The 22,971-nt window shown below is 56.3% G+C and overlaps 1 protein-coding gene across 1 annotated transcript; it reads left to right on the forward strand.

Annotated features, from left to right (window-relative positions):
* The first annotated feature begins 4,772 nt into the window (after positions 1-4,772).
* Positions 4,773-22,151, forward strand: Clptm1l (CLPTM1 like). The gene is made up of 17 exons (XM_078018583.1): positions 4,773-5,140; positions 5,565-5,665; positions 7,325-7,514; positions 8,873-9,021; positions 9,957-10,035; positions 12,240-12,357; positions 12,701-12,795; positions 13,661-13,745; positions 14,905-15,008; positions 15,950-16,015; positions 16,837-16,887; positions 17,558-17,640; positions 18,476-18,510; positions 19,111-19,166; positions 19,244-19,288; positions 19,837-19,952; positions 21,622-22,151. Exons 1-17 carry the CDS (start codon positions 4,979-4,981, stop codon positions 21,704-21,706), a joined length of 1,620 nt encoding a protein of 539 aa, XP_077874709.1. The 5' UTR covers positions 4,773-4,978; the 3' UTR covers positions 21,707-22,151.
* The last annotated feature ends 820 nt before the right edge of the window (positions 22,152-22,971 follow it).

Consider the following 22,971-nt stretch of genomic DNA (forward strand, 5'->3'; position numbering starts at 1 on the left):
GCTCTTGGGCTGAGGGAGCGGGGGGGGGGGGAGGCCCAGACCCGCTGGCCCTCGCCAGCCTGGCCCGCCACTGGCACACCACGAGGAGACCACGGACCACGTGCCCATGAGACAAACCCAAAGGAGCCCAAAGGCCGTCTGTATCAGAGAGAGCTGAAAGGCGCTTCCCCAGGACACAGTCCTGCCACCTCTGTTGGGACACTGTTGGGAAATGTCCTAAGAACCGGAGCACTTTGTAGGGAAAGTCTGAAGAGGGGAACACCTTCATGAAGATGGAGATGGAACCTACATCCGCTGCAGGTGAGAGGGCAGGGTTCCACGCCTGAGGAGCAAGTCGGGGGAGGACCGTCACCCTCAGGAGAAGGCCGCCACTCCCAGTTTGGCTGGGTGTGAGCAGGACCCGCGGGTCCAGAGGTTCCACCCAGCTCTGAGGCAGGGTCTCACCTCACATTCGGGCATGTGGAGTAGCCTCCTGTTGGTTAACTGATTGACCTCCCGTCCACATCCCCATCCTCGGCCCTGTGACTGGACCTAGGACATTTCGGAATACTCCCCTTATCAACGGGGCATCACAGGGCTCCATGGAGTGGAGTGCAGTGGCAGGAAGCCACGTGGGCACAAGGCTCGTGCCCATTCTGTGGCCCTGCTGACCCCACGCATCACCAGCTCAGCCTGGTCAGCTGTTGGTGCCCTGAGCTTCTGGGCAGGTGGGGACAATGTTAACTCTCCCTGCTTCTCTGTCTGCCTTTAGGGGACATGGGTCCCCTGCCCCTGGCGGCCAAGACCCGAGACACCTGCTGGGTCCTTCTGTGTGTCCCTGTGGGGCCCATTCCTGTGCTCCTGGGGCGGGGCTCAAACCCCTCCTGAGACTTCAGACCTCTGGAGGGCTCGGTGCCCATGAGGTTCAGGTCCTGAGTCCTCGGAATGGCAAGAGCCACAGGACGTGGCTTCCCACGTCCCCTGCCCAGCTCTCTTGCACACTTTCAGGGGGTGGCCCGTGGGCCACTCAGCAGTGTCACAGCCACAGTCCAGACCCAGGAGTCCCACCTGTTTCCTCATCAGCATAAAGGCATAACCATGGCCCCTAAACTGGGGGCCCTGTGGGCACTGAGTTGAACTGTGGTAGGAACAGGCCTCAGGATGGGGCTACCATGCGGTGATTCGTCTTCCTGAGCCCCTAAGGCTGTTTCTCACCAGGGTCTCTGGGGTGCACCGCAAGCTGGGACAGTCTGTGACTTGGGGCGTGCGTCAGGAAGGCGGGTGCTGTTGGCACCCATGGCCAGTGCCTGAGGAACCCATGGCGCCCTCCCATGGCTGGGGCTCGAGAGGCAGATCCAGAGAGGTCGCCATCGTGCCCCATCAAGGGGCAATCACAGCAGTAGACAAGCCGGACACAGGAGGGCTTCCACAAGAGCTGGATCCGCAGCAACGCAGCCTCATAGGAGGAGAGCAGCCACTTCCGTGAGCCTGTCAAAGCTGTTTAGCTCCCCGTTGCTCCAGAGAAGAGAATCTGTGATTTGTTCAAAATTAGGCTTCTTGAGGTAACATAAAAGCCCCGATACCAAGTCATACTAAAGCTCTGCAGGAGGCTGGCCTGGCTCTTTGTAAGATAATGACAGGGCTTGTGTGTTCCAGAGCTGAAACCCGCAATCTCCTTGGTTTCCCTTTTGGGGAGCTGGACTATCGCTGTGGGTGACAGCCCTGACCGACAGCATCCATGTGCATTCACTGCCGACCCAGTAGGGTGGGAAGTCTCTCTGAGGCCTGAGAGCCACCTCCCACCCCAGAGCCAACCACATCCAGCCTCCCTCTCAACACCAGCCCCTGGTTAGGAAGATGACAGCTGCCGCTGCCCTGCAGCTGGTGGGCTGTGGACCACCCACAGGGCCCGGCCGCAGAGGTCAGAGGTGGAGAAGCCCCGAGCTCCAGATCTGCAAAGGCATGTTTAAACACCACCAAGGGCGGGTTCACGTGCTGCTTCATGCGTAAGGCCATGGTCTTCAGAATGCACACGCCAGAAACCCCAAAGCCTGGGCGAACACACGGCAGCAACCCCACACGCCCTCCCCCAGGAGCCAGGTGGGGTCCCAGGCCTGCCAGGCCAGGGCAGGATCCTGGCAGCCCCTTCCAACCCAAGCTGCAGGGATGCATGCTTGCAGACCCCCTCCCCTGCCCAAGGCCTCGGCCCAGGGACTTCACGGAGAGCCCAGAGGTCTTGGAGTCTGCACTTCCCCAGGCATCCCGAGTTACCAGTGAGCCACTGTCAGGGTTCACAATGAATGAGGACAACAAGGTCCAGCTATTTCACCTGTCTTCTGGAACATTCTGTCCATTTCATGTACTAAGCCTCCTTTGCCTAAGGCTCCTCAAGTGATGGAGTTGATAAAGCATTTAAAAAGTCAATCATTATCTATTAAGATGCCCATGAGCATGAATGTCCCGCTCTCGGAGGCCTGGAGACTTAGAACCCGCGCCAGAACTGTGGCCGGCCTTGTCTCCATGGGTGGCTGGAGCTGGGCCAGTGTCAGCTCACAAGGCTGAAGCCAGTGCTGGGAACAGGAACAAATAATTCCCACTGCCTGGGAGGCACAGCTACCTTGCCTTTAATTGCCCCCAGGGAGCCTGGCTGGCAGTGGGACGAGGGAGGCCAACTGAGTCTAGGACAGACTTCCAGGAATTGAGAAGCTGCCATGCAGGGGAGGAGAAGCGGAGGTGAGAGGGGACTTAAGGAGCTCTGCTGGGTGACAAACAGCAGCCCCCCATGCTCTCCAAGGAACTTGTCCAGATTCACGTTTCCAGTCCCTTTCCTTTCTAATGTTGCCACATGCTGTTGCAACGAGCAGCAGCCCAGGCTTGTGGAGGGGAGTCACTGAACTGGTTCAAGTACCCTTCCCCCAAGGCAGTGGCGGAAATATTAGCTCCACCCTCTGCAGCAGACCTGTCTGCTCAGCTACGCAGGTCCCTCTTCTCTCCACTATCCCCATCACCAAGGCAAATGTCTTCTGCCACAGGCCACCATGGATGACCCGAGAACACTGACTAAGGTGGCACCAATCTGATTCCAGCTCTGAGAACAGGCCTGGAACCTAGCACGAAAACAAGGCATCTGAAGGCCAGGGAGAAATGAAACCACACCTCAGAGTTCCTGGGGCTTTGCAGCCCCAGCCCTGGCCGCTCCCCAGCCCTTGGATTAGGTGAGACCCCAACCCTACAACCTGCTATCCCCACATCCAGCTGCTGCAACCGATCATCACATCACATGCAGACCTCAAGGCCCAAGACATCACCCACAGGTTACCTGCAGCAGAGTCATGGCTAATGGGGGTCAGAGTTGGGGCACATCTTTACCCATAAGGGCCCCACTTACCCCTAGGGAGCAGGCAGGATGCCTTACAGGCAAAAGGTGGCCTGCAGACATTAGCATGGCCACCTTGCTTGTGAGCCTGCTCAGGATGGATGTACATGATACTAAGAGTCCGCAGTCTTTTTAACAGGTCTGCTGAGCAGTGAGGCTGACTAAGGGAAGGATGGGGACCCAGAGTTCAGCTAGATACCATGACAACACTGATGCAAACATCACAGCTCTGTAGGTTTGATAACCTGGACAGCCCCTGCCCTCAGCCTTCCATAGCAATCCTTCTCCCACCCACTCAGAGCGCCATCAAGCCTTGGAGAATGGGAGCCCCAGCTCCCCTCTCCTACTCTGCTGACCACTGCGCTGGGCCTGTCAGCGGGCTCCAGCTGCTTCACTCTAGGAATTCTGTGTTTGCCTATCTCCATGCTGGGTTTGTGTCATAAACCTAGAAACCACGAAGGAGGTTAAAATGAAGCACAGTTTATTTGGGTGCACAACAGATTTGCAAATTGGGACAACAAAGATCAGCTAGACACTAAGCCACCCTCTGCGGAGCATAAGCAGGATCCAGGCTTCGTCAAAAAAGAAGCCATGCCTTGCGGAATATGAACAGGAACGAGGTAAATCCAGAGATTGGAGACTGATTTAATGCTATAAATTCGGCACGTCTGTTCGAGTGCCAAGAGGCCACCGGGCCACTCTAGTTTTTCTCAATTGCAAACTATCATTAGATTCTGGAAAAGCGTTCTCCTTGGAGCCTCTGCCCCCGACGCCAGGTCTGTGTGGCCAACTGCCTGTCAGAAGAGCCCCCACAGCTCAGAAGGGATCTCTGCTCTTCTTCAGGCCACACGCAGCCATTCTTATTTTCGTCCCCAACATCGTTAACCGCCGCCCGCACTCAACAACTCGGGCGACTGACCTCGGTCCCCTGTCTGTCTGGGGACCGAACCTGGGGCGCTCTACCACTGAGACACCTCCTGGCCCTTTTTATTTCGAGACAGGGTCTAAGTTGCCAGGCTGGCCTTGAACTTGGGATCCTCCTGCCTCAGCCTCCCGAGTCGCTGGGCTCCCAGGCGTGACCTCCGCGCCCGGCTCGCTCCTCACTTCCTGATAGGATCTCGGAGGCAGAGAAGGTCCGCGAGGTCAGCACCAGCCTCCTGTGTGGCCTCCCTCCAGTGTCCTCGCGCCACGCTCTGCACGTCGTCAGGGTCCCCGCCTCGACCGCCGTCCCCGTCCCCCAGGCCGTAGCCCGAGGACCCGACGGCCGAACAGTCCCGGCCCCGCGCACCAGCAAGCGCCTGGACCCCGGGGCCCGCCGGGAGGCCGGCGCAGGGGAGTGACGTCCCCGACGCGCCCCCGACGTGCGGACGCGCGTGCGTGCGCCGGCGGCGGCCGACTCCCCGCTCCCAGGGGGTCGTGCGCACGTCCACTTCCGGCAGCGGCGCAGAGCCCGGAAGCGGCGGCCGGCGAATCCTGCGGCGCCAGGTGTGGGCGGCGGGAGTATGCGGGGCGGCCGGAGGCCCGCGCGCGGCGCGTTCGTTCCCCCGCGATAGTGGCGGCGGCGCGCGGCGGCCGGCTGCGGGGACGGCGGGGCGGCGCGCTCGGGCCGCGGGCGGCGGCGCCATGTGGAGCGGCCGCAGCTCCTTCACCAGCCTGGTGGTGGGCGTGTTCGTGGTGTACGTAGTGCACACCTGCTGGGTCATGTACGGCATCGTCTACACTCGCCCGTGCGCCGGCGACGCCAACTGCATCCAGCCCTACCTGGCGCGGCGGCCCAAGCTGCAGGTGAGCCGGGCCGGGCGGCGCCCCTCCGGATTGTCCCAGGGCCCCGCCCGGGTGGGGCGCGGGCTCCAGGCCCTGTCCCCTGGTATCACAGCCCAGTGTCCTGGTGGAGCCCCATTGAGAGCCGGAGTGGAGCTCCTTCCTGGCCTTCCCGGGTCTCCATGTGCCGCCCCCCGGTCGCTGGTGCCGGTGCCTGCTGTCCTGCAGGTGGGCTCTCAGACACCCTGTACCCCCAGCCTGTGGGTCTCCAGCCACTCTTGGGCAATGACGTTATTTTCTTTACAAAGACACATTCTGCACTTGCATCCTGACCAGGCAGGAGTTCTGTCTTCTAGGAGGTAACCTGTCAGATTGCCTGCTCTCCGCAGCTCAGTTATGTTTTTTGCCAAGGGCCCTACAGACTAACTTTCTTATCACCCTTTTCCAGCTGAGTGTTTACACCACCACAAGGTCCAGCCTTGGTGCAGAAAACAATGTGGACCTGGTCTTGAATGTGGAAGACTTTGATGTGGAGTCCAAGTTTGAAAGGTGTGTGGGACAGATGCTGCAGGGGTTGGTGTTGTGTGCATAATGAGACTGACTCAGAAACACAGTCTTGCTGGTATCTTCAAAACTATGGAACACATGTAAATATTCAAACCAAAAGTAGCAGATGGAGCTTATCCCATGTCTAATGCAGTGAGCAGCAGCCAGGGGAGTCTCCAGAGGAGCAGGTGTCCACCTAGTGGAAGTAGGGAAAAGAGACAGGGTGGAGGAAAGAGCTGTACAGTAATCTAAGTGACCCTAAGTCAGTGAAACTGTCCAACTCTACAGAGGAGCTTTTTAAATTTAACATGCAGTCTAGCAATTGATACATAGTACAGACGTAAAAGTCCAACTTTTATGTTGTAACTTTTAAAATGATTTGCTCCTAAGATTCTGCCATTCTTGTCTGCACCGCCTAGAAAGTAATGGATGTTTTCTAACCAGCCAGCGTCATCAGATAGCTGGAGGGTTCGGTGTGAAGAAGACCATCATAGGTCAGGCTCACATGCTGTCACCTGTAGCCCACCACCTCAGGCGAGTTACAGACCTCCCTGAGCCTTGTGAAGCAGAGGCAGGAAGTGCCGGCTCCTTCACCTTCAGTTGGAGCTGCCCACTTTTTAAAATACTCAGGACATTTCTATGTTGGGTTTAGTTTCACAGATATGGACACTGCCATTGTGCCAGTTATCAAAAGCAGGTAGTGAGGGTTTTAATTTCTGAGCTTGGCAAAAGGAGAAGAGTCTGAAACGGACTCCCATCCCCTCCTCTGAGCTTTGCTCAGGAGTGTGCATTCACCTGAAATGTCCCTGTGGAGGAGGGCATAAAGCCCAGACCACTGTCAGGAAAGCCACTCAGAGATGTCCTGGTAGAGATCTTTTGTTGACATGGTAACAAGGCATCCTCTATTCCTGTATTTCTTCTAATAACAGGAATTTCTTAGAACTTTGGCTCCAAAATTTGTAAAAGAAACCAGGAAGCTCTATTGTGATAAGTAGTATGTGTGGGTTTCATGGAGTCCAATGTGGTGTTTGAGCTGTGATATGCAGGTGAAGAGCCGGGCACCTGGGCCAAGCCAGGGAAACACACCGCCAGTGAGATCTCCATCTGGTTTGAGAGTCAGAGCTGATAAGAGGCCTGAAAGTCTGTCTTATGGCTAATCTCTTCTTCAAAAACTGCAGCAAAACCAAATAACTACCCACATGAAATATCTCTGAGCTTTCCTTATAGTGCCAAAGAAGCACTTCTAGATTTGTGGTTATTGTACTTGGTTTGTGAGACCGGGCCTGGACTTTGCCTCTGTGACTCTGGAGTCATGTTATCTTAGAGGGCTGTAGAAATCAGCTGGTCTGTTGCCAGGTCCAGTACCAGTTGCCACCTGGCCTCTCAAGTGAGTTACTGTCCTTTCTGAACCTCATGAAATAGAGGTAGACAGTGCCAGCTCGTTCACCTTCAATAGTAGCCGCCCACGCTTTTCAAAATGCTCACGACACGTCTGCATTCAGGGCTCGGTTAAGTCAGGAGCAGGTGAGTTTCGTTTTCAGTAGTTCTGAAATAAAATTAGTTGATGTGAAACACGTTGTCTCTAAAGGCATCTGAGTAGGCTCCATGTGAGTGTAAACACAGCAACACACAGATTTGAAATGACCGTTTGTTTTGTTCCAGGACAGTTAATGTTTCTGTACCAAAGAAAACAAGAAATAATGGGACACTGTATGCCTATATTTTCCTGCATCACGCTGGGATTCTGCCTTGGCATGATGGGAAGCAGGTCCACCTGGTCAGTCCTCTGACTACATACATGATCCCCAAGCCAGAAGAAGTCAACCTGCTCACTGGAGAGTCAGCTGCACAGGTGAGGGTCTTCACAGATGACTGACCGCAAGCCTGTGTCTCCTGCTCAGTGTGTGTGCGCCTGAGTCTGCAGAGCAGCTTCCATCTAGAGCCGTGGTGACTGTTGGAAAGTAAAGCAGTTTGGATGTTGCCACTATACATAAATGTCTTTTCATCTGAATCATTTCCCTGGGTTTTCAGATAAATTTTATATCAAACTGAGGACATGCAGTGGAAGTGATCCCTAATATTCTTTACTCAGAGTCCCTCTTAGGCCATGGGCCCTCTGTGTCCCCTCCCACTGGGGGTTTAGGAGGCCATCTTTCAGAGCTTGCCTATACCTCTGTCTTCAGGAGTCACCATTTATGGTGCTATTCAAATTGTGCTGCTTATGGGACCAGACATATATTTAAGCTTATAATTTAAAACTGTAGGAAAAGTACAGGCACAAGTTACATTTTTTCACCTGTAGAAAGCCATATATGCCAAGAAAAACTAGATATCACCCACCTGATGACTGATAAGGCCATCGATACAGCAAGGGAAGTGAGACACACAGACTCCTGTTGAGTAGAGGAGAGACGACTCACAGAACAAGAAAGACAGCATCTGTTAGGAATCGGCTATGGGGGTGTCCAGGCACAGAGAGGCGGAGCATCTCAGGGTGAAGGGCAAGGTTCAAAAGACCTTCCTGCTTTGTTCTTGACCTTATATGCAGAACCTTCATGTCCTCCTCATGGGGATGGTGGCCCTCTTGGGGTATCTTAGGGAGTCCATGAGCGATGGGTATGGAATGGCCTTGGGAATTCTATAGCGAATGCAGAATGAACGTAGGCTGTTACAACTTGGAAGACCATTTTCAACATAAAGTGTTATGGGTCAACTATTGTTTGGAGGGAAATAAGATGAATTTATGCTTCGTGAATTTATTAGCTGGGTCTGAGATAAAGTTACGATGTTCCCATGGCTCAGTTTCCTTCTGAGTTGTATTTAGAGTAGTTGCTGATCCTCAGCACATCTTCAGACAGCTCCTGTTGGCTTGGCAGCTTCTCCTTCGCAATGTCATTGAAGCCCACAGGACCATATTAGATGCAGACCTACACTGCAGCTGGGTCTGCCCCCACAGGATCTGTCCCATCAGGATTGTAGGAGTGGCCGCACTTAGCCTGAGGACCCCAAAGGTGGATTCACTGGGATCCTTGACTGCATGACCATTGGGAAGGAGGGAGGGTATGGTCAGAGCAGTCCATGGTCCCCAGGCCCCCCACTGGGTTCTCCTTCCTATTGTGCCAGTCTGGACAACTACTCTTGGGGTGGAGACACTGACCATCCAGCTGCCCTGGGCCTGCCTCAACCTAGCCTCTGTTTCTCTCATTTTAGCAACAGATTGAATCCGAGAGGAAGCCATCAAGTGCCCTGGACGAGCCTGTCTCTCACTGGAGACCCAGGCTAACGCTGAACGTGATGGTGGATGACTTTGTCTTTGACGGCTCCTCCTTGCCTGCTGACGTGCACCGGTACATGAAGATGTAAGTGTTGCATGGGACCTGGTGAGGGAAATTGCTGCTGGACAGACCGTAAGCAGGGGAGTGGGCTGCCCCTGTCCCTGTGCAGTGTCATCGATGCTGCCTTCCACCCCTAGCTCCTTGCCCAGCTCTTGGAGGTCACATGATCAGGATTGCCCAAAAGGATGGGGCGAGGGCAGATCCCAGCTGGCTCACTCTGCAGTTGTCCTCTGCAGAGGTATCCGCGGGTAGAGATGGGAAGCAGCAGTGAGGGCTGACTGCCCTGTGTCCCTGGCTTTGTGCACTTGTGCACCTGCTGGCTGGGAGTTGCACAGGCTTTGTAATGCAGCTAGTTCAAACTTATTAAAAATTCACCTGCAGCTGTGACTTGGGTGTCGCTCGCTTTGGTCAGCTAGCTCTCACTTGCACTGGGGGCCACAGGGGGCGTCTGAGGGGCTGAGCTGTGTGGGTCCACTGTTCTCATAAGTAATGGCTGTACGGTAGTCGTAGGGCTTTTATGCTCTTCAAGACTTGTCTTATTTTTGAACACGTCATTTGTGTACCTGGTTTGCAGAGAGGGTCTCCTGACGCAAAGGCCCTGCAGCCGTCAGCCTCCCCACGTGGCAGCCCAGCACAGGCGTGGGTCATCTCCTTCCAGGTCCCCTAGCACATGGGTGTCATCTTTCTCCTTCTGCCTCATGGGGTCACTGTGTCATCACACTAAGTGGTCCTTGGCCTGTGTGTGACTGTCCCCATTAGTTCCCACTATTAGTGGCCTCGGGCTTACCACATGGCTGTCACTTTCATCCTGCCGCCTTAGCATCTGCTTCTGTTTGAAAAAGCTGTGTCTTGGAGTTTCAGTGAGGGTACATTCAAGGCTACTGCTGGTGGGGGACCTCAGGGAGCCTGGTCCCCAGGGTGCAGAAACCCACACTGACCAGGACACCCTCCACCACCAGGGTCCAGCTGGGAAAGACCGTGCACTACCTCCCCATCCTGTTCATCGACCAGCTGAGCAACCGGGTGAAGGATCTGATGGTGAGCCCTGCTCTCTTCTTGCCTCGCAGCCGCTGTTCATGATCCACCAGGGAATCAGGCAAGACCTTGGTCCCAGGTTCAGAGCCTGTGCTGGGGTGAAGCACTCGGGACCTGGCTTGCTGGTGGCTGGCACTGGGTCCCCTGGGCATCCTGGCTCACTGGTGAGGCCTTTTGTTAAGGGTTTAGGTGGTGGCACTCAGAACTCTGTTTGAAAAGCTGTGTGTCTATTCTTTACATGAGGCCTGGTTTCATACAGAAGCATCTGCCAGACTCCCCTCCCCAGGGCTGGTCCTGCAGCCTGGCCAGAGGAGTGTCCACCTGGGAGGAAGCCACTACTACTGTGGTGGCTGTGGGCAAGATTGGGATGCCCTTGGAGGTGGAGAAGTGGCTGCTGGTGGGCCTGGTGCCCGTCATAACAGGCAGTAAGGGCACTCTTCTCTTCTCCCAAAGACAACAAGTTTGTTTTGACGATGGGAAAAAAAAAAAAACATAACCAACCTTTGGTGATAGGGGAATGACTGCTCCCTCCATCCAAGGCTGCCCGCACCTCTAACAGTACTGCCACCAAGAGCTGCGCACCATAGTCCTGATTCACAGTGAAGTTACTCAGGGTTAGAACATGGGGCTGGGGTTGAGTGAGCTTCCTTGCCTGCCTCTCGGGGGCTGTGGCCATTGCTCGTGAGCACTGGATAGGAGCCAGAGCCGGTTGCCACGCAGGCTTCAGTAACTCTGGAGTGAGCACTTCCCTGCACAGATGAGGATGCTGAAGCTTGCAAAGTGGGGGCTTGCCACAGTGTGTCCTGACCCCGCCTGGATTCTGCTGCTAGCTGCAGCTCAAGATGTCAGGCCCTCTGTACAGCTTTGCTCAGACCCTAAGGTCCTAAGGCAGTGTCCTCTGCTCCCTGACTGCTTCCGTGACATGAAGGCTGGGGCTGGGGGGCAGATGTGCTAGCAAGCAGATCTGATTGGTTCCCATCCCACCTTTCCCATACTTGGTTTCTGCTGAAACACAGACAGTACTTTGAGGGCCCCCTTTGGTCACCTGTCATGGCCCAGTGGTGCTGGCTCCTCAGAGGTCCTTGGGAAGCAATGCCTGGTGACTGCATTGCTACAGGCGATGCCCTCAAGTCTGTTCACAGGTCCATCTAGGTAGAGGACCAGCATCTGCAGCACACTCGTGTTGTAATGGTTGGTCATATTGCAGTAGTCCCATGTTACGTGTTGTGGGACAGGAGAACTGGTGTGCAAGCAGCTGGTCTCCACCACAGCACCCTCTCATGTCATTTTCTACATCTCACATGAGCCACTTCTCAAAGGAGTGCCATCCTGGGAGGGCAGCTAAGCCTGTTGGGTGCTGCAGCCCGTGGCATCCCTGGGACAGGCCTGGTAGCTTGAGGGAGCTAGAGGCTTGCCACACGCCTGCAGAAGGTGCCTGTGCTCTGAAATGCCCTGCTTCTGGCTGCTGTGCCAGGGTGCACAGGTGTGGGGCAGGTGCATCAGATAGTGTGGTGCTTGTGTGCATGTGGTCACAGCTGTGCATGCTGCAGGTGTGGCTCAAGTGCTCCATTTCCTATAGCTTCCACCATCCCACACAGCCAAGATCTAGGCCTAGAGTTTCCCTGTCCATCTTGGGCTCTTTTAGGACAGGGCTAAGGCCCCTTGGGTGGTGCTCATGCCTGTTCTGCAGCTCAGCTTCAATCCTAGTGGGCTCCTGATAGGTGCTGGTGGTGAATCCCATCCAAGGCATTGGAGCTTGTGTGGCTCAGAAAGACAGGAAGTGCATGTGGAATGGGTGGGCCGTGCCAGGAGGCTCCTGGGGATGTGGATAGGATCACGCCTGGGGCTTAGGGTGTGGAGAGAACAGAAGCACTGCATTTGGGAGGAACTGTGAGCAGGCAGCATGGCGGGCACCTGTGCTGCTCTAGGACAGGCCTGGGAAAGACTCCTATGTGCACTAAAGGCCCAGGACAAGGAGCAATCTCTGGAGCAGGTGCTCCTGCAGGACCTGCTGCAGCTAATGAGATGTAAGAGGTGGCCCAGAGTCCCCATGTGTCACGGCCCTAGCTGTGTGGGGACTGGAAGTAAGGATTTCAGGGGCGTCAGCTATGGTGATGGTGTGCACAACTCAGGTGCTCCTGGAGGCTCACAGCGATGCCCTTGGTCACAGTCGGGTGGGTGCTCATCTGTGGACCTCTCGTTGGCAGGTTATAAACCGCTCCACCACGGAGCTGCCACTCACTGTGTCCTATGACAAGATCTCTCTGGGGCGGCTACGCTTCTGGATCCACATGCAAGATGCCGTCTATTCCCTGCAACAGTTTGGTGGGTGACTGTGGGTCCTGGGCTGGCTGGGCTGGGCTGGGGTGTTTGGTGGTGGGAGCCCTGCTTTGGCTCCATGTATCCATGGAGGATTTGTGGGCATCCTGCAGCTGCCCCAGTGCAGCGCTGCCTCACCCTTCCTGGTGTGGCTCACTCTGTGTCCTTGCTGCCAGAACTGGCCAGCACCTCTTCACCATGTTGAAAGTGACCTGGGTTATTCAGGACCCAGTGTTTTGAGTGCCATTGTTCCAGAGGCACTCGCACTGCCAAGGGGGGTTGTGTGAGCACAGAGCTGCCTTGGTGGCTGGGGAGTACGTTTGCATCATGGTGTGTTTCTTCCCTACAGGGTTTTCAGAGAAGGACGCTGATGAGGTGAAGGGGATTTTTGTAGACACCAACTTGTATTTTTTGGCCTTGACCTTCTTTGTTGCTGCATTTCATGTGAGTTGTCACCTGGTGCTTGTTGGGGAGTGACGGAGAAGGCAGGGTGCTCGTGGGCACTGCCCAGCCCATGGCCACCTCTTATGTCAGCCAGCAGTCGGCATGCCCGAGTGTTGGTGTCCCGATGGCCTCTCTCAAGCTCAGGAAGTGTATGCTGTCCGCAGCTGAGGGATGCTGGGCATTAGCTGCTTTGGAGACATTTTGCAAAAGAAATGCTAAAATGCTTTGAGCAGTGCCTGTATTAGTAGGGTTAGTTAGGGACCTTGTAAAGTAGCATGTTTCACTACATAGTCGTGTGTTACGATTTTCAGGTTTAAAAGTTCGTTCTGTGCCTGTAGTCGGGTTTTGTACAGGGAGTCTGAGAGCTGCCAGAAAGCCATGCCACGGGGCAGTCACAGTTGGGATAGAGGACAAGGAGGTACCTCTGAGTGCCAGCCAGGCCAGAACTTCTAAGCGAAGATGAGAAAGTAAATGTCACTTTTTATTAAAGAGTCAGTGGCTGAGAGCAAGCTGGTGTCTTCTGCACAGACCAGGGGCCACTTTCCTGGGTAATGGTAGTGACCCAGAACAGCAAGGACTCCAGCTGGCCTCACCCCGGGCACCCCAGACTTCAGCATAGGAGAGGAGGCACACAGTGCCTAGACATGCTCCCCGCATTTGACTCACACCCATGTTGGGCGAGTGCTGCGGTGAAGCCCCCTTCCAGGTTCCTTGGCTCGGGCACATGGAGCCAGTGTGGGTGGTTTCTGCAGGGCACAGGCCTGTCTTGTTCAGCCCGAAGCTTGGGCCCAGGGTCCTGCAGGCTGCCCCGCACAGAGGCTGAAGGGGCAACTCGGTGCAGGTGACTCCTGTCTTTTCTTTGCAGCTGCTCTTTGATTTCCTGGCATTTAAAAATGACATCAGTTTCTGGAAGAAAAAGAAGAGCATGATTGGAATGTCCACCAAAGCAGGTAGGCCAGGAGCGGATCCACCTGCTCACAGGCACACTCTGCTCCCATGAGGCCTGCAGCTCACGCCCATGACAGTGCTTGTCTGGTTGGCAGAGATGCCTCTTAGATCAGGCAGCCCAAACCCTGGCAGTGTCTCAGTGGTCACTGAGCATCTAGGAAACCTGGGAATTCCACAGAAGAGAGGGCCACTGAGGCCACAGGCAGGGAGCCGGGTCTGATCTTGGGCTGCTGGGGGACGAGTCTCCTGGACTTCTGGTTGCTTCTGGTTGTGGATGTGGGGCCAGAACTTTCACCCCTACCTTGGTGAGCAGCATCATCTCTGACCTTCCAGGAGAGGCCGTGGCTGGCCAGTCCCAGTGGTTAGGGGTTGGGTGTGGCTGCCGGAATCAGACTAAAGCAAGTCTCTCAAACATAAAATGCAGGGTTTTTTTTTTTTCCCAAACATAAAAGGTAGGGTTTTTCCTCATGAGTACCCGGATAACCCTACACAGTCATGGAATCTCCTGGGAAGGAGGGGCCTCCTGTTGAGCCCAGGGTGGCTGTGGCCCTGTCCAGGGTGTCTGCAGCCCTCCAGGACACCAGGCACCCACGGAAGGCAGAACAAGCTAGAGTTGTTTTCATAGCACACCTTATGAAGGAGAAAATACAGCTTTGTCAGAGAAACAAACTTGTCACAGAAAGCAGAGGGTGAAGTGGGGTGCAAGAGAGGGAGCATCCCAGTCCTCGGCTCTAGTCTCGCACCCTGTCGCATTCACACCTGTGCTGCGGATGTCACTCACACGTGCACCTGGCTGGTGTGTAGTTCTGTGGCCTCCAGGAAATTTTTTTTTACCTTTTATTTATTTATTTTCATGTGGTGCTGAAAATCAAACCCAGTGCCTCACGCGTGCGAGGCCAGTGCTCTGCCACTGAGCCACAGCCCCAGAATGTTTCCCAGAATGGAGTAATTGTGCACTGTGGGTTTTCTTTCTGTGAGTCACGGGTGTGCGGCACGTGTGTCTCTGGGCTGGAGCCTAGGGCCTCCTGCACCCTGGGCGGGAGCTTGGCTGCCAGGCTTCCTGGACGAGGGGGCGTTCAAAGCTGTGTGGGCGGGTGGGTGACAAGCAGGGTCTGTGCCAGTGGGCTTGGCACTGCCTTACTGTAGCTACCGTGTCCCCAGTACTGTGGCGCTGCTTCAGCACCGTGGTCATCTTCCTGTTCCTGCTGGACGAGCAGACAAGCCTGCTGGTGCTGGTCCCAGCAGGCCTCGGGGCCGCCATCGAGGTGAGTCTGGCACCGCTCGGCTCTGGGCGGACGCTGGGGCTTATGTGAGGCCCACAGACTTCAGTGTACAGTCAGGCACCTGATTCTGACCCACAAGGCTCCCCAAGGACCCGCACACCTGCCCTGAGGACTGGCGGGCTCGCCCAAGCAGGCTGTGTGTTGTAGAAATGCCTGGGCATGGGGGCAGTGCGGCAAAGCGCAGGGAGGCTGTCTCTGGCACAGACTTGTGCAGTGGCATCCGTCAGGCAGGACTGTGTTGGCACACTTGATGAGCTGCAAGACATTCGTGTGGCCTCAAGGAGTTTGTAGTTTGGCTGGGATTTGAGACAGGATGGCCATGTGGAGAATAGATCAAGTGTGGGTCACCTGTGGTTTAGCCCTGTTGGTCAGCAGAGGGAGCTCTGTGGGAAGGGGCCGTGAAAAAGCTGCTGGGCTGGGCACAGGGAGAAGACCCAGGTGGCCCTGTTTTGAGAAGCCAGGCCGTCAGAGTTGGCAGCCCCCTGTGGGCCTGGCTCGTGTGGCTGCAGATACTTGCTGAAGGGTCGTAGCCTCCAAGACACCAGAGCTTAACAGGCAGTGACCACCCCATCATGTGTGGAAGCCCACCTCGACATGCTGGGCCTGACCTTAGTAAGTGGTGTTGGCCCAGGTTGTAGTAAGGGTGTCCAGGAGGGCATGTGTCCAGGGAGGTCCAAGGACAGGCTCCAGTGGCATCTTCCTTAGTCGGCTTCGCAGTGGCTGCGGGTCCACCTAGCAGGCGGCCCCTGAGTACAGAGGCAGAGCCCATGAGAGGTGGAGGGAGGGGGAGCTATAGGCGGGCAGAGGTGGGGTGGGCTGAGAAGCTGCACCATGAGCACCGGGTCCCATCCCTTCGTGTTCCTGCACGTTCACTCTGGCATCTCAGAATTGTGAATGGGCAGCATTTCATTTTCTCCCGACAGCTTTGGAAAGTGAAAAAGGCCTTGAAGATGACGGTGGCCTGGAAAGGCTTGAGGCCTGAATTCCAGGTGAGATCCCCAGCTAGCTGGCTGCCCCAGATCGCCTCCTCTGCTTCCTCCTCCCCCTCACGCTCAGCAGGCTGGCCTCTGGGTTACGTGCTCATCAGAGCTCAGCTCTCGGAAGACAGCTTGTCGTGGGGTGGGCACTCAGACCCCAGCTGATGGCCTCCTGGGCAGGGCTTAGGTTGGCTTCTGCATGAGTTGCTATTTTTCTTCCCTAAAGATTCCTTGGTCAGGAAACTTAGTGTCAGCCTCGTTAAAAGCAGGGCCATACCTCCATCCCTGAGCAAGCCTGCAGGAAGGGACACGCTGGTCTGCAGGGCTCAGATGCTCTTGTGTCCCCGGCTGTCGTGCATTCCCATGCTGCCCAGACCCAGGCCAGATACTGACCAGTCTCCTAGGGACGTGGTGCAGGAATGAAGTCTGTGCTGATGGCACTGTGCTCTGTGGTGGAACTTGACCGCCTTGGCCCTCAGAAATCACGTGGCCCTGCTCCAGGCTGAGACGGGCTGATGTCTCCCCTGTAGCCCAGTGGCTTCTCCACCTTCCCTGGCTAGAGTGTCAGTGAACTCAGCAGCTCTGGGAGTGGGAAGCAGCCCAAGAAGCTCCAAAGGTGGCCTGCACAGTCCGGGCCAGCCTGAGGCAGAGCCAGCATGCATGCAGTCCCAGTCCTGTCCCCATCAGCCTGGACTGGGGTCTGTTGTGCTGTTGAGGCTCACTGGGTGGATTGAGGGTATGCCATGGCCATGAGACCTTTCATGGCTCCATTCTGGCCTGTGCCAGACGTCCTGGCTGAGTCCGGTAATGTTGTTGTATTTGACTTTCAACAGTTTGGCACCTATAGTGACTCTGAGAGGAAGACCGAGGAATATGATACGCAGGTAAGCCTCAGGGCTCTGCAGGGCATTCACATGCCTGGCAGACGGTCTGTCACCCTGGGCAGTGGGCCCCTCATGAACTGACCTGTGGGGAGTGGTCTCCTTGAAGGGTCTGCATTTCTAACTGGGGAAGGAGGGCCTCACAGGAACAGCCCAGCTCCCAGCCCTTGCAGGCACCTTCCCACCTGTGCAGCTGGGAAGGTCATCCATAGGATGGCCCCACTGGCAGCTCGTTTCCACGTGGCTGCTGGGGAGCCGGAGGCGGCAGATCTAATGGGCATTTCTGCACAGAAATGGCTTTAGTTTTCTGTTTTAATATTCACCAGCATACGTTTCAATTTTTATAGAGGTTATAAGAGCTCAATTCAGAAAAATACATTTGGTGACAAGACTGTGTCACGTCGCCAGCAGCCTCAGCGGGGCTCTCAGGAGTCTGGACTCCTTCCTTGTGCTCACAGTCCTCTGAGGGTCTGTGTGTTGGTCCTGCATCAGAACCAGGAGGCTCAGCTCAGGACCACTTGGGGCCACAGGTCCTGTGGTATTGACAGAGGCATGGTATCGCGTACCCACTTTTGCCAATGAGTGGAGCCCCTGCCCTAAAGTTGTGGTGACATGTCCACAGAGGCATCTGAGGCATGGCTTGGTCACTGGGAGTTTCCTTTGTCCCTTACAGGCCATGAAGTACCTATCATACCTGCTCTACCCCCTCTGCATTGGGGGCGCCGTCTACTCACTCCTGAACATCAAGTACAAAAGGTGGGGTGCTGTACTTCCCTGCCAGACAACTTGCACTCAGTCCTGGGCTGAGAGCAACGTGCCTGGTGGCAAGCTTCCTGTCCATCCCCAGTGCTGGGCCAGTCGGCTCTGGCCTCCTCTCCTCTGTAATGTGGGGATGTCAGGACCCCCCCTTCCCCAGGGTCCTGAGTGCGCATGGGGAGCGGGTCCTAGAAATGCAGGCACAGCCTGGGCTGCAAGCCAGAGGCATCCCTGGCTCCTACACCCCAGGCAGTGGGCACAACTGTACCTTCCAGCCCAGGAAGTGCAGGCTTTCCCTGCTATAGCAGCGCTATTGAGGGCAGAGGTGGGATGGTTTGGGAGTTCCCCAAACCAGCCACACAGCTGCTTTGCTGGACGTGAACTTGCAGAGGGGCTGGGCCCAGTGGGGTGGGACCATGGTGTGGCCCTGGCCAGGGACAGTGTTTGCAGAGCTCTGAGTGGGCAGCTGGTTGTGCAGGCCCTGGAAGTCTTGTAGGAATGAGATATGCAGAGTGGCCTCTCCTACACCTGAGCCTGCATTTGGGTGAAGAGGGTTTTGTTTGCAGAGACCCTTTGGTCTGACCAGGCTCCTAGGAAGGGTTAGGACTTGATGTGGAACACGAAGGGAGCGCTTGGCCTCCCTGGATCAGCAGGGCCTGGTACTGCCTCTTGAACCACCCCACTTATCACAGTGGGTGTACCAGCTGCCCACACGCGTTTGGGTATTTACGAGAGCATTGTCAAGGAAAGTGGTTTTTTTGTCAAGTTACCACACTTTCTGTGGCACAGGAAGCCGGGCTTTCCTGCCGGTCACGATCCTTCCTTTCTCTTGCAGTTGGTATTCTTGGCTAATCAACAGCTTCGTGAATGGTGAGTTCCTGTTTCCCATTCCAATAACAATATTTATAGCAGGTGCTACTTTTCTAGCTCCTGCCTGTGACCGAGTGTGACAGGCACCACATCTGTTCAGGCAACTCTGCAGTGGCCAGTGCTCTGCTGTGCCTAAGTTGGGCGTCACGGCTCCCTGGACTTGCAACCTCAAGCAGATGGCCTGTTATCCCTTCTGTGTGGAAATGAGAAAGCAGGCATCCAGAGCGCCAACACCATGCAGCCTGTGGGCTGCACCAGGCTCAGGGGTGGTCCTCCTGTCTCGGGGGCTGCCATGTGCATCCTGCCTACCCCTGGCCAGCCTCGGTTGCAGCTGGGTTTCCTTGCAGGACACTTTGCCTGCCATGCTCCCAGGTTGTGGGCCCCACGGGGCCTTGCCCTCACCACCCCCAGACACCCCGGCACCTGCATTTGCTTGGTCCCTGTGGGCAGAATTTCAGGGCCACCAGTCCAGAGCATCTTGCTTGGCTTTTGGCGAGTTTGCCAGCCAGCAGGTGCATATCTGTCACCTGGCTGACAGGCTGTCTGGGCACGGTGGACAGAAGAGGTGCGGACCCTCTGAGCTCAGCTCTGTTCCCACAGGCGTCTACGCTTTCGGCTTCCTCTTCATGCTGCCCCAGCTCTTTGTGAACTACAAGGTGAGGCCTGCCTGCATCCTCTACGTAGGGCTGTCTTCTGCTGCCCCTGACTGACTTTGGTCGTCTCTCTGTTGCAGATGAAGTCTGTGGCGCATCTTCCCTGGAAGGCCTTCACCTACAAGGCAAGTGCTGCGTCTGCACCCTCTAGCGTGTGTGGACAGGGCCTGCCTGCCCCGGGTGCTTGGCTGCTGTCCTGCCCGTGGGCTATGTCAAGAAGTCGCCTTTGTGAGCCACCCATAACTAAGGACCTCAGCTCTCGCTGTCCTGGGAAGGGGAGCTTTGTTGAATGAAAGGCTGTGCTCCGTCTTGGCAGCATTGTCAGAACAGGTGGACGTCGCCCGCAGCCTTCTGGGCAGCCTGCGGGGGCTCCGGGAGCAGGGTGGGTGGAGCTGGGTGACCAAGTCGGATCCCAAGAAGGGCCAGCTCCAGAGGGTGTGCTCCAGTGTCCAGCAGTCTTGGGTTCCAGAGGTGGAGAGCCAGGGGGTGGGGCACACGGGTTTCTGGGCTCCAGGCTGCAGCGTGGTTGCACTGGCTGGTTTCTGCCTCTGAGTGTGCCACAAGCATCACAGCGACAGGCCCCTGAGTCTGCCGGGAGCACTTGACTGGCGGGGCACAAGAAGTGATGGGATTCCAGCCCTGGTGTCAGCCTCTCCCCCGTCCGGCCCCACAGGCTTTCAACACCTTCATCGACGACGTCTTTGCCTTCATCATCACCATGCCCACGTCCCACCGGCTGGCCTGCTTCAGGGACGACGTGGTGTTCCTGGTGTACCTCTACCAGCGGTGGTGAGTGAGCCGGCGCTGCAGGCCTCTCCTGGCTGAGGCCCTTGTGCCTTTGCAGGAGGGTTGCAGGTCGTTTCCTGCTCGCCTGTGCTAGGGCTCCAGTGCCAGTGGTGGTCAAGGCCAGGGGTCGCTCCCCTCTTCATCCTGAGGGTGTAGCAGCCCTGGGTTCTGTCCTGAGTGTCAGTTTAGCACCCCTTGAAGCATCTTGTCCCGATTTGCATCTGGAGCCAAGCACAGCGATGGCGCCTCCCACCAGGGCTCATCCTGGTCTCGTGGCTGGGGCTGGGGCTCAGCGTAGAGCACTTGCCTAGCATGTGTGAGGCACTGGGTTTGATGCTCAGCACCACACAAAGAGAGATAAATAAAGGTACTGTATCCATCTACAATTCAGAAAAAAAAACTTAAATATTTTTTTAATTTTTTTTTTTTAATGAAGCGTCTGATAGGCAGTTAGAGAACAGGGGACTCCCGCTTCAGGCAGGCTTTGGGCTGCTGGGCCATGTACCCTGAAGGTAATGGGGCAGTGGCTCTCCTGAAGCACTCCTCCTGGGCACTGGCCACACAGAAGCACCAGCCACCAGGGCCTAAGACTAAATCACACTGATGACCCAGATGGCCCAGGACAACTTGTGGACACTGAGATGCAGGTGCTCACCCCTGGCCCCCCCATCCTGGGCACCTGGCCTCTGTGCAGACGCTGCCCCTGCCTCTGCACCGCCCAGGATCTGGGGTTTCCTGGGGCAGCTTTGCCTTGCAGAGGCTGTGCCTCGGACCTCCACGGAGATCAGTGATGACGCAGGCTGTGTCTTCCCCTCCCTGGGCACTGGGCAAGAAGGGGCTTCTCTGGGACAGTTTGCTCTGCAGTGATGCTGCCAGGCTTCCCCCGCCCTCCAGGTTCCTGCTCCAGCCCCTCCTCAGGGTGTGCACTCCTTGGTGTCTGGGAGAGTGCAGCATGCAGCCCACCACCACCGAGCTGCCCTGCGGGCTCTGGGCATCACCCGCCACTGGCTCCTCACAGCTGGAGGTGGAGCGCTGTGAGCCCAGACGCAGATGCAGTGGGGACTTTCTGCCTCAGCTGCAGGGCCCTTGGGTGGCTGCCGGGTTTATGTACACTGCCCCAAGAGCCACTAACACCTCCCCCTTTCCCTTGAGCCCTCAGGAAAACCCGCAAACTGAGTTCAGTCAGTTCCCCGGGCTCAGGGGAAGTGGGTCAGTTAAAGCGGGAACGTGTGGTCTTCACACTGCATGTTAGGTCGCCAGCACCGTGTCCTCCCTGCCTGTCTTCACCCTAACCGGGGACAGTGCTGTCACCGTCCCCAGGGTTTGGGATGAGAGGAAGTGACCACTTGCAGGGTGTGTAGAGCTGGACTGGAGCTGGGGATGGACAACAGCGTCCCTGAGCGCTCGCTGCTGGCCTTTTGCATCTGTATATGTAGTTTCACAGGTCACTACAGGGCGGTCTCTGGCCTGTCCTGCTCCAGGACTACCATCCTCTTCTGGTCAGCTGGGCTCTTTGCTGACATGGAAGTACTTCAGCAAAGGGTGGAGGCAGCCCAGTGCCCAGGCAGTAGGCTCCTGGTGTCTCGCTGGAGAGCAGTGCCAGAGGCCTGTGCTTTGAGGGCAGAGCAGCGCCTGGGCTCCCTGGTAAAGTGCCCGCTCTCTGTTACTGCAGGCTTTATCCTGTGGATAAGAGCAGAATGAACGAGTTCGGAGAGTCCTATGAGGAGCAGCCCCAGCGGAAACCCCACGCAGACTGAGCCCCGGCCTGGGCCCTGAGGCTGCCACACAAGACAGGACGTGGCCACCAGTGGGTGTCCTGGAAGCTGGGACTTTCTAGATATGCCTTCTGCATTGCCAAATCCCTCTGAACGTCTCCAGCATCTTCTAAGCTCCACTTCCATCTGGAAGGGGCCAGAAGCACTAACTGCGTCCCCCCCACAAGAACAGGTGCCACACATGGTCGCAGCAGCCAGCACTGGTGGCCACATGCAGCCGTCGGCACAGGAGAGTCCCCAGGCAGGGAGGGTAGCAGTCCCGTCCCAGTTGTTTCTAAGTGCTCCTGTGTGAATTCACCTGCATCTGGGGACTCACTCCTCTGGACTCCGGACCAAACAGCTCCTTTTTCCCTTTTGTTTAAAATTTGATTGTTTGAAGCTTAATGTATGTATGTTTCTATTTTAAAATAAATTTCTCTGGCTGTGACGATTTTCTTCACCAGGATCAACATGAAAAGCATTTCAGATACTTAAGTTTGACTCTGTCTCAGAACTGACTTGAGGTAGGTGTATTTATGCTTTGGAAGGAGGCAGCGCCTCCGGCAGCCTTGGACTCCAGAGTTTCTTAGGTGAGGGTCCTGTAGTCCGTCAAGAAATGTCCTAGCAGGTGTGCTTAAGCTGTGGGAGCTCAGCCGCAGCTCCATCCTGGACCGTGGCCTGCAGCTGTCCCTGTGGGTGAGCTAGCCAGCACTCACAGGCTCAGCACCCCAGAGGCCTGCTCTGAGTGGGGCACCTGTGGATCCCGCTCGCCAGAAATCCACAGGTGGTAACTAGGTGTTGGAAACCTCCCCGCCTGGCTTGAAGGAAGTGCAGCTTGGTTTTCAGGGGTCTCTGTTCCTGTCAGTGCCAATGTGAATGCAGAGTCTCTTAGTCCGCTCCCTGGGGCTTTATGGGTGGCCCCAGCACTGCTGCACAAGGCACCTGGAGTTGGGGAACTGTGAGACCCAAGGTGGGCGGGAGGCAAGGGGAAGAGCCCCCTGGGAGAGGGCTGGTCAGGAGCCTGCACCACAGGCAGGCCGGGCTCCTGTGGGGTGGTGGCACCAGGAAGGTGTAGGGAGCCACAGGGCTCCAGCACCCTCCACCACACACCCAGGCTGTGCCACCCCAGGAACTCTTCCATGCCTGTGGGTTTCAGAGCCCCTGGGGCAGAGGGCAACCAGCACACGGTGGGGGCGGGGCATCAGGATCACTGTGAGCAGAGGAGCCAGCTTGGCCTGAGGACCACCATGCTGGTCGTTCCATCACTG

The sequence above is a fragment of the Ictidomys tridecemlineatus genome, chromosome 1 (assembly GCF_052094955.1).
Source record: "Ictidomys tridecemlineatus isolate mIctTri1 chromosome 1, mIctTri1.hap1, whole genome shotgun sequence".
In the NCBI taxonomy this organism is placed as follows: domain Eukaryota; kingdom Metazoa; phylum Chordata; class Mammalia; order Rodentia; family Sciuridae; genus Ictidomys; species Ictidomys tridecemlineatus.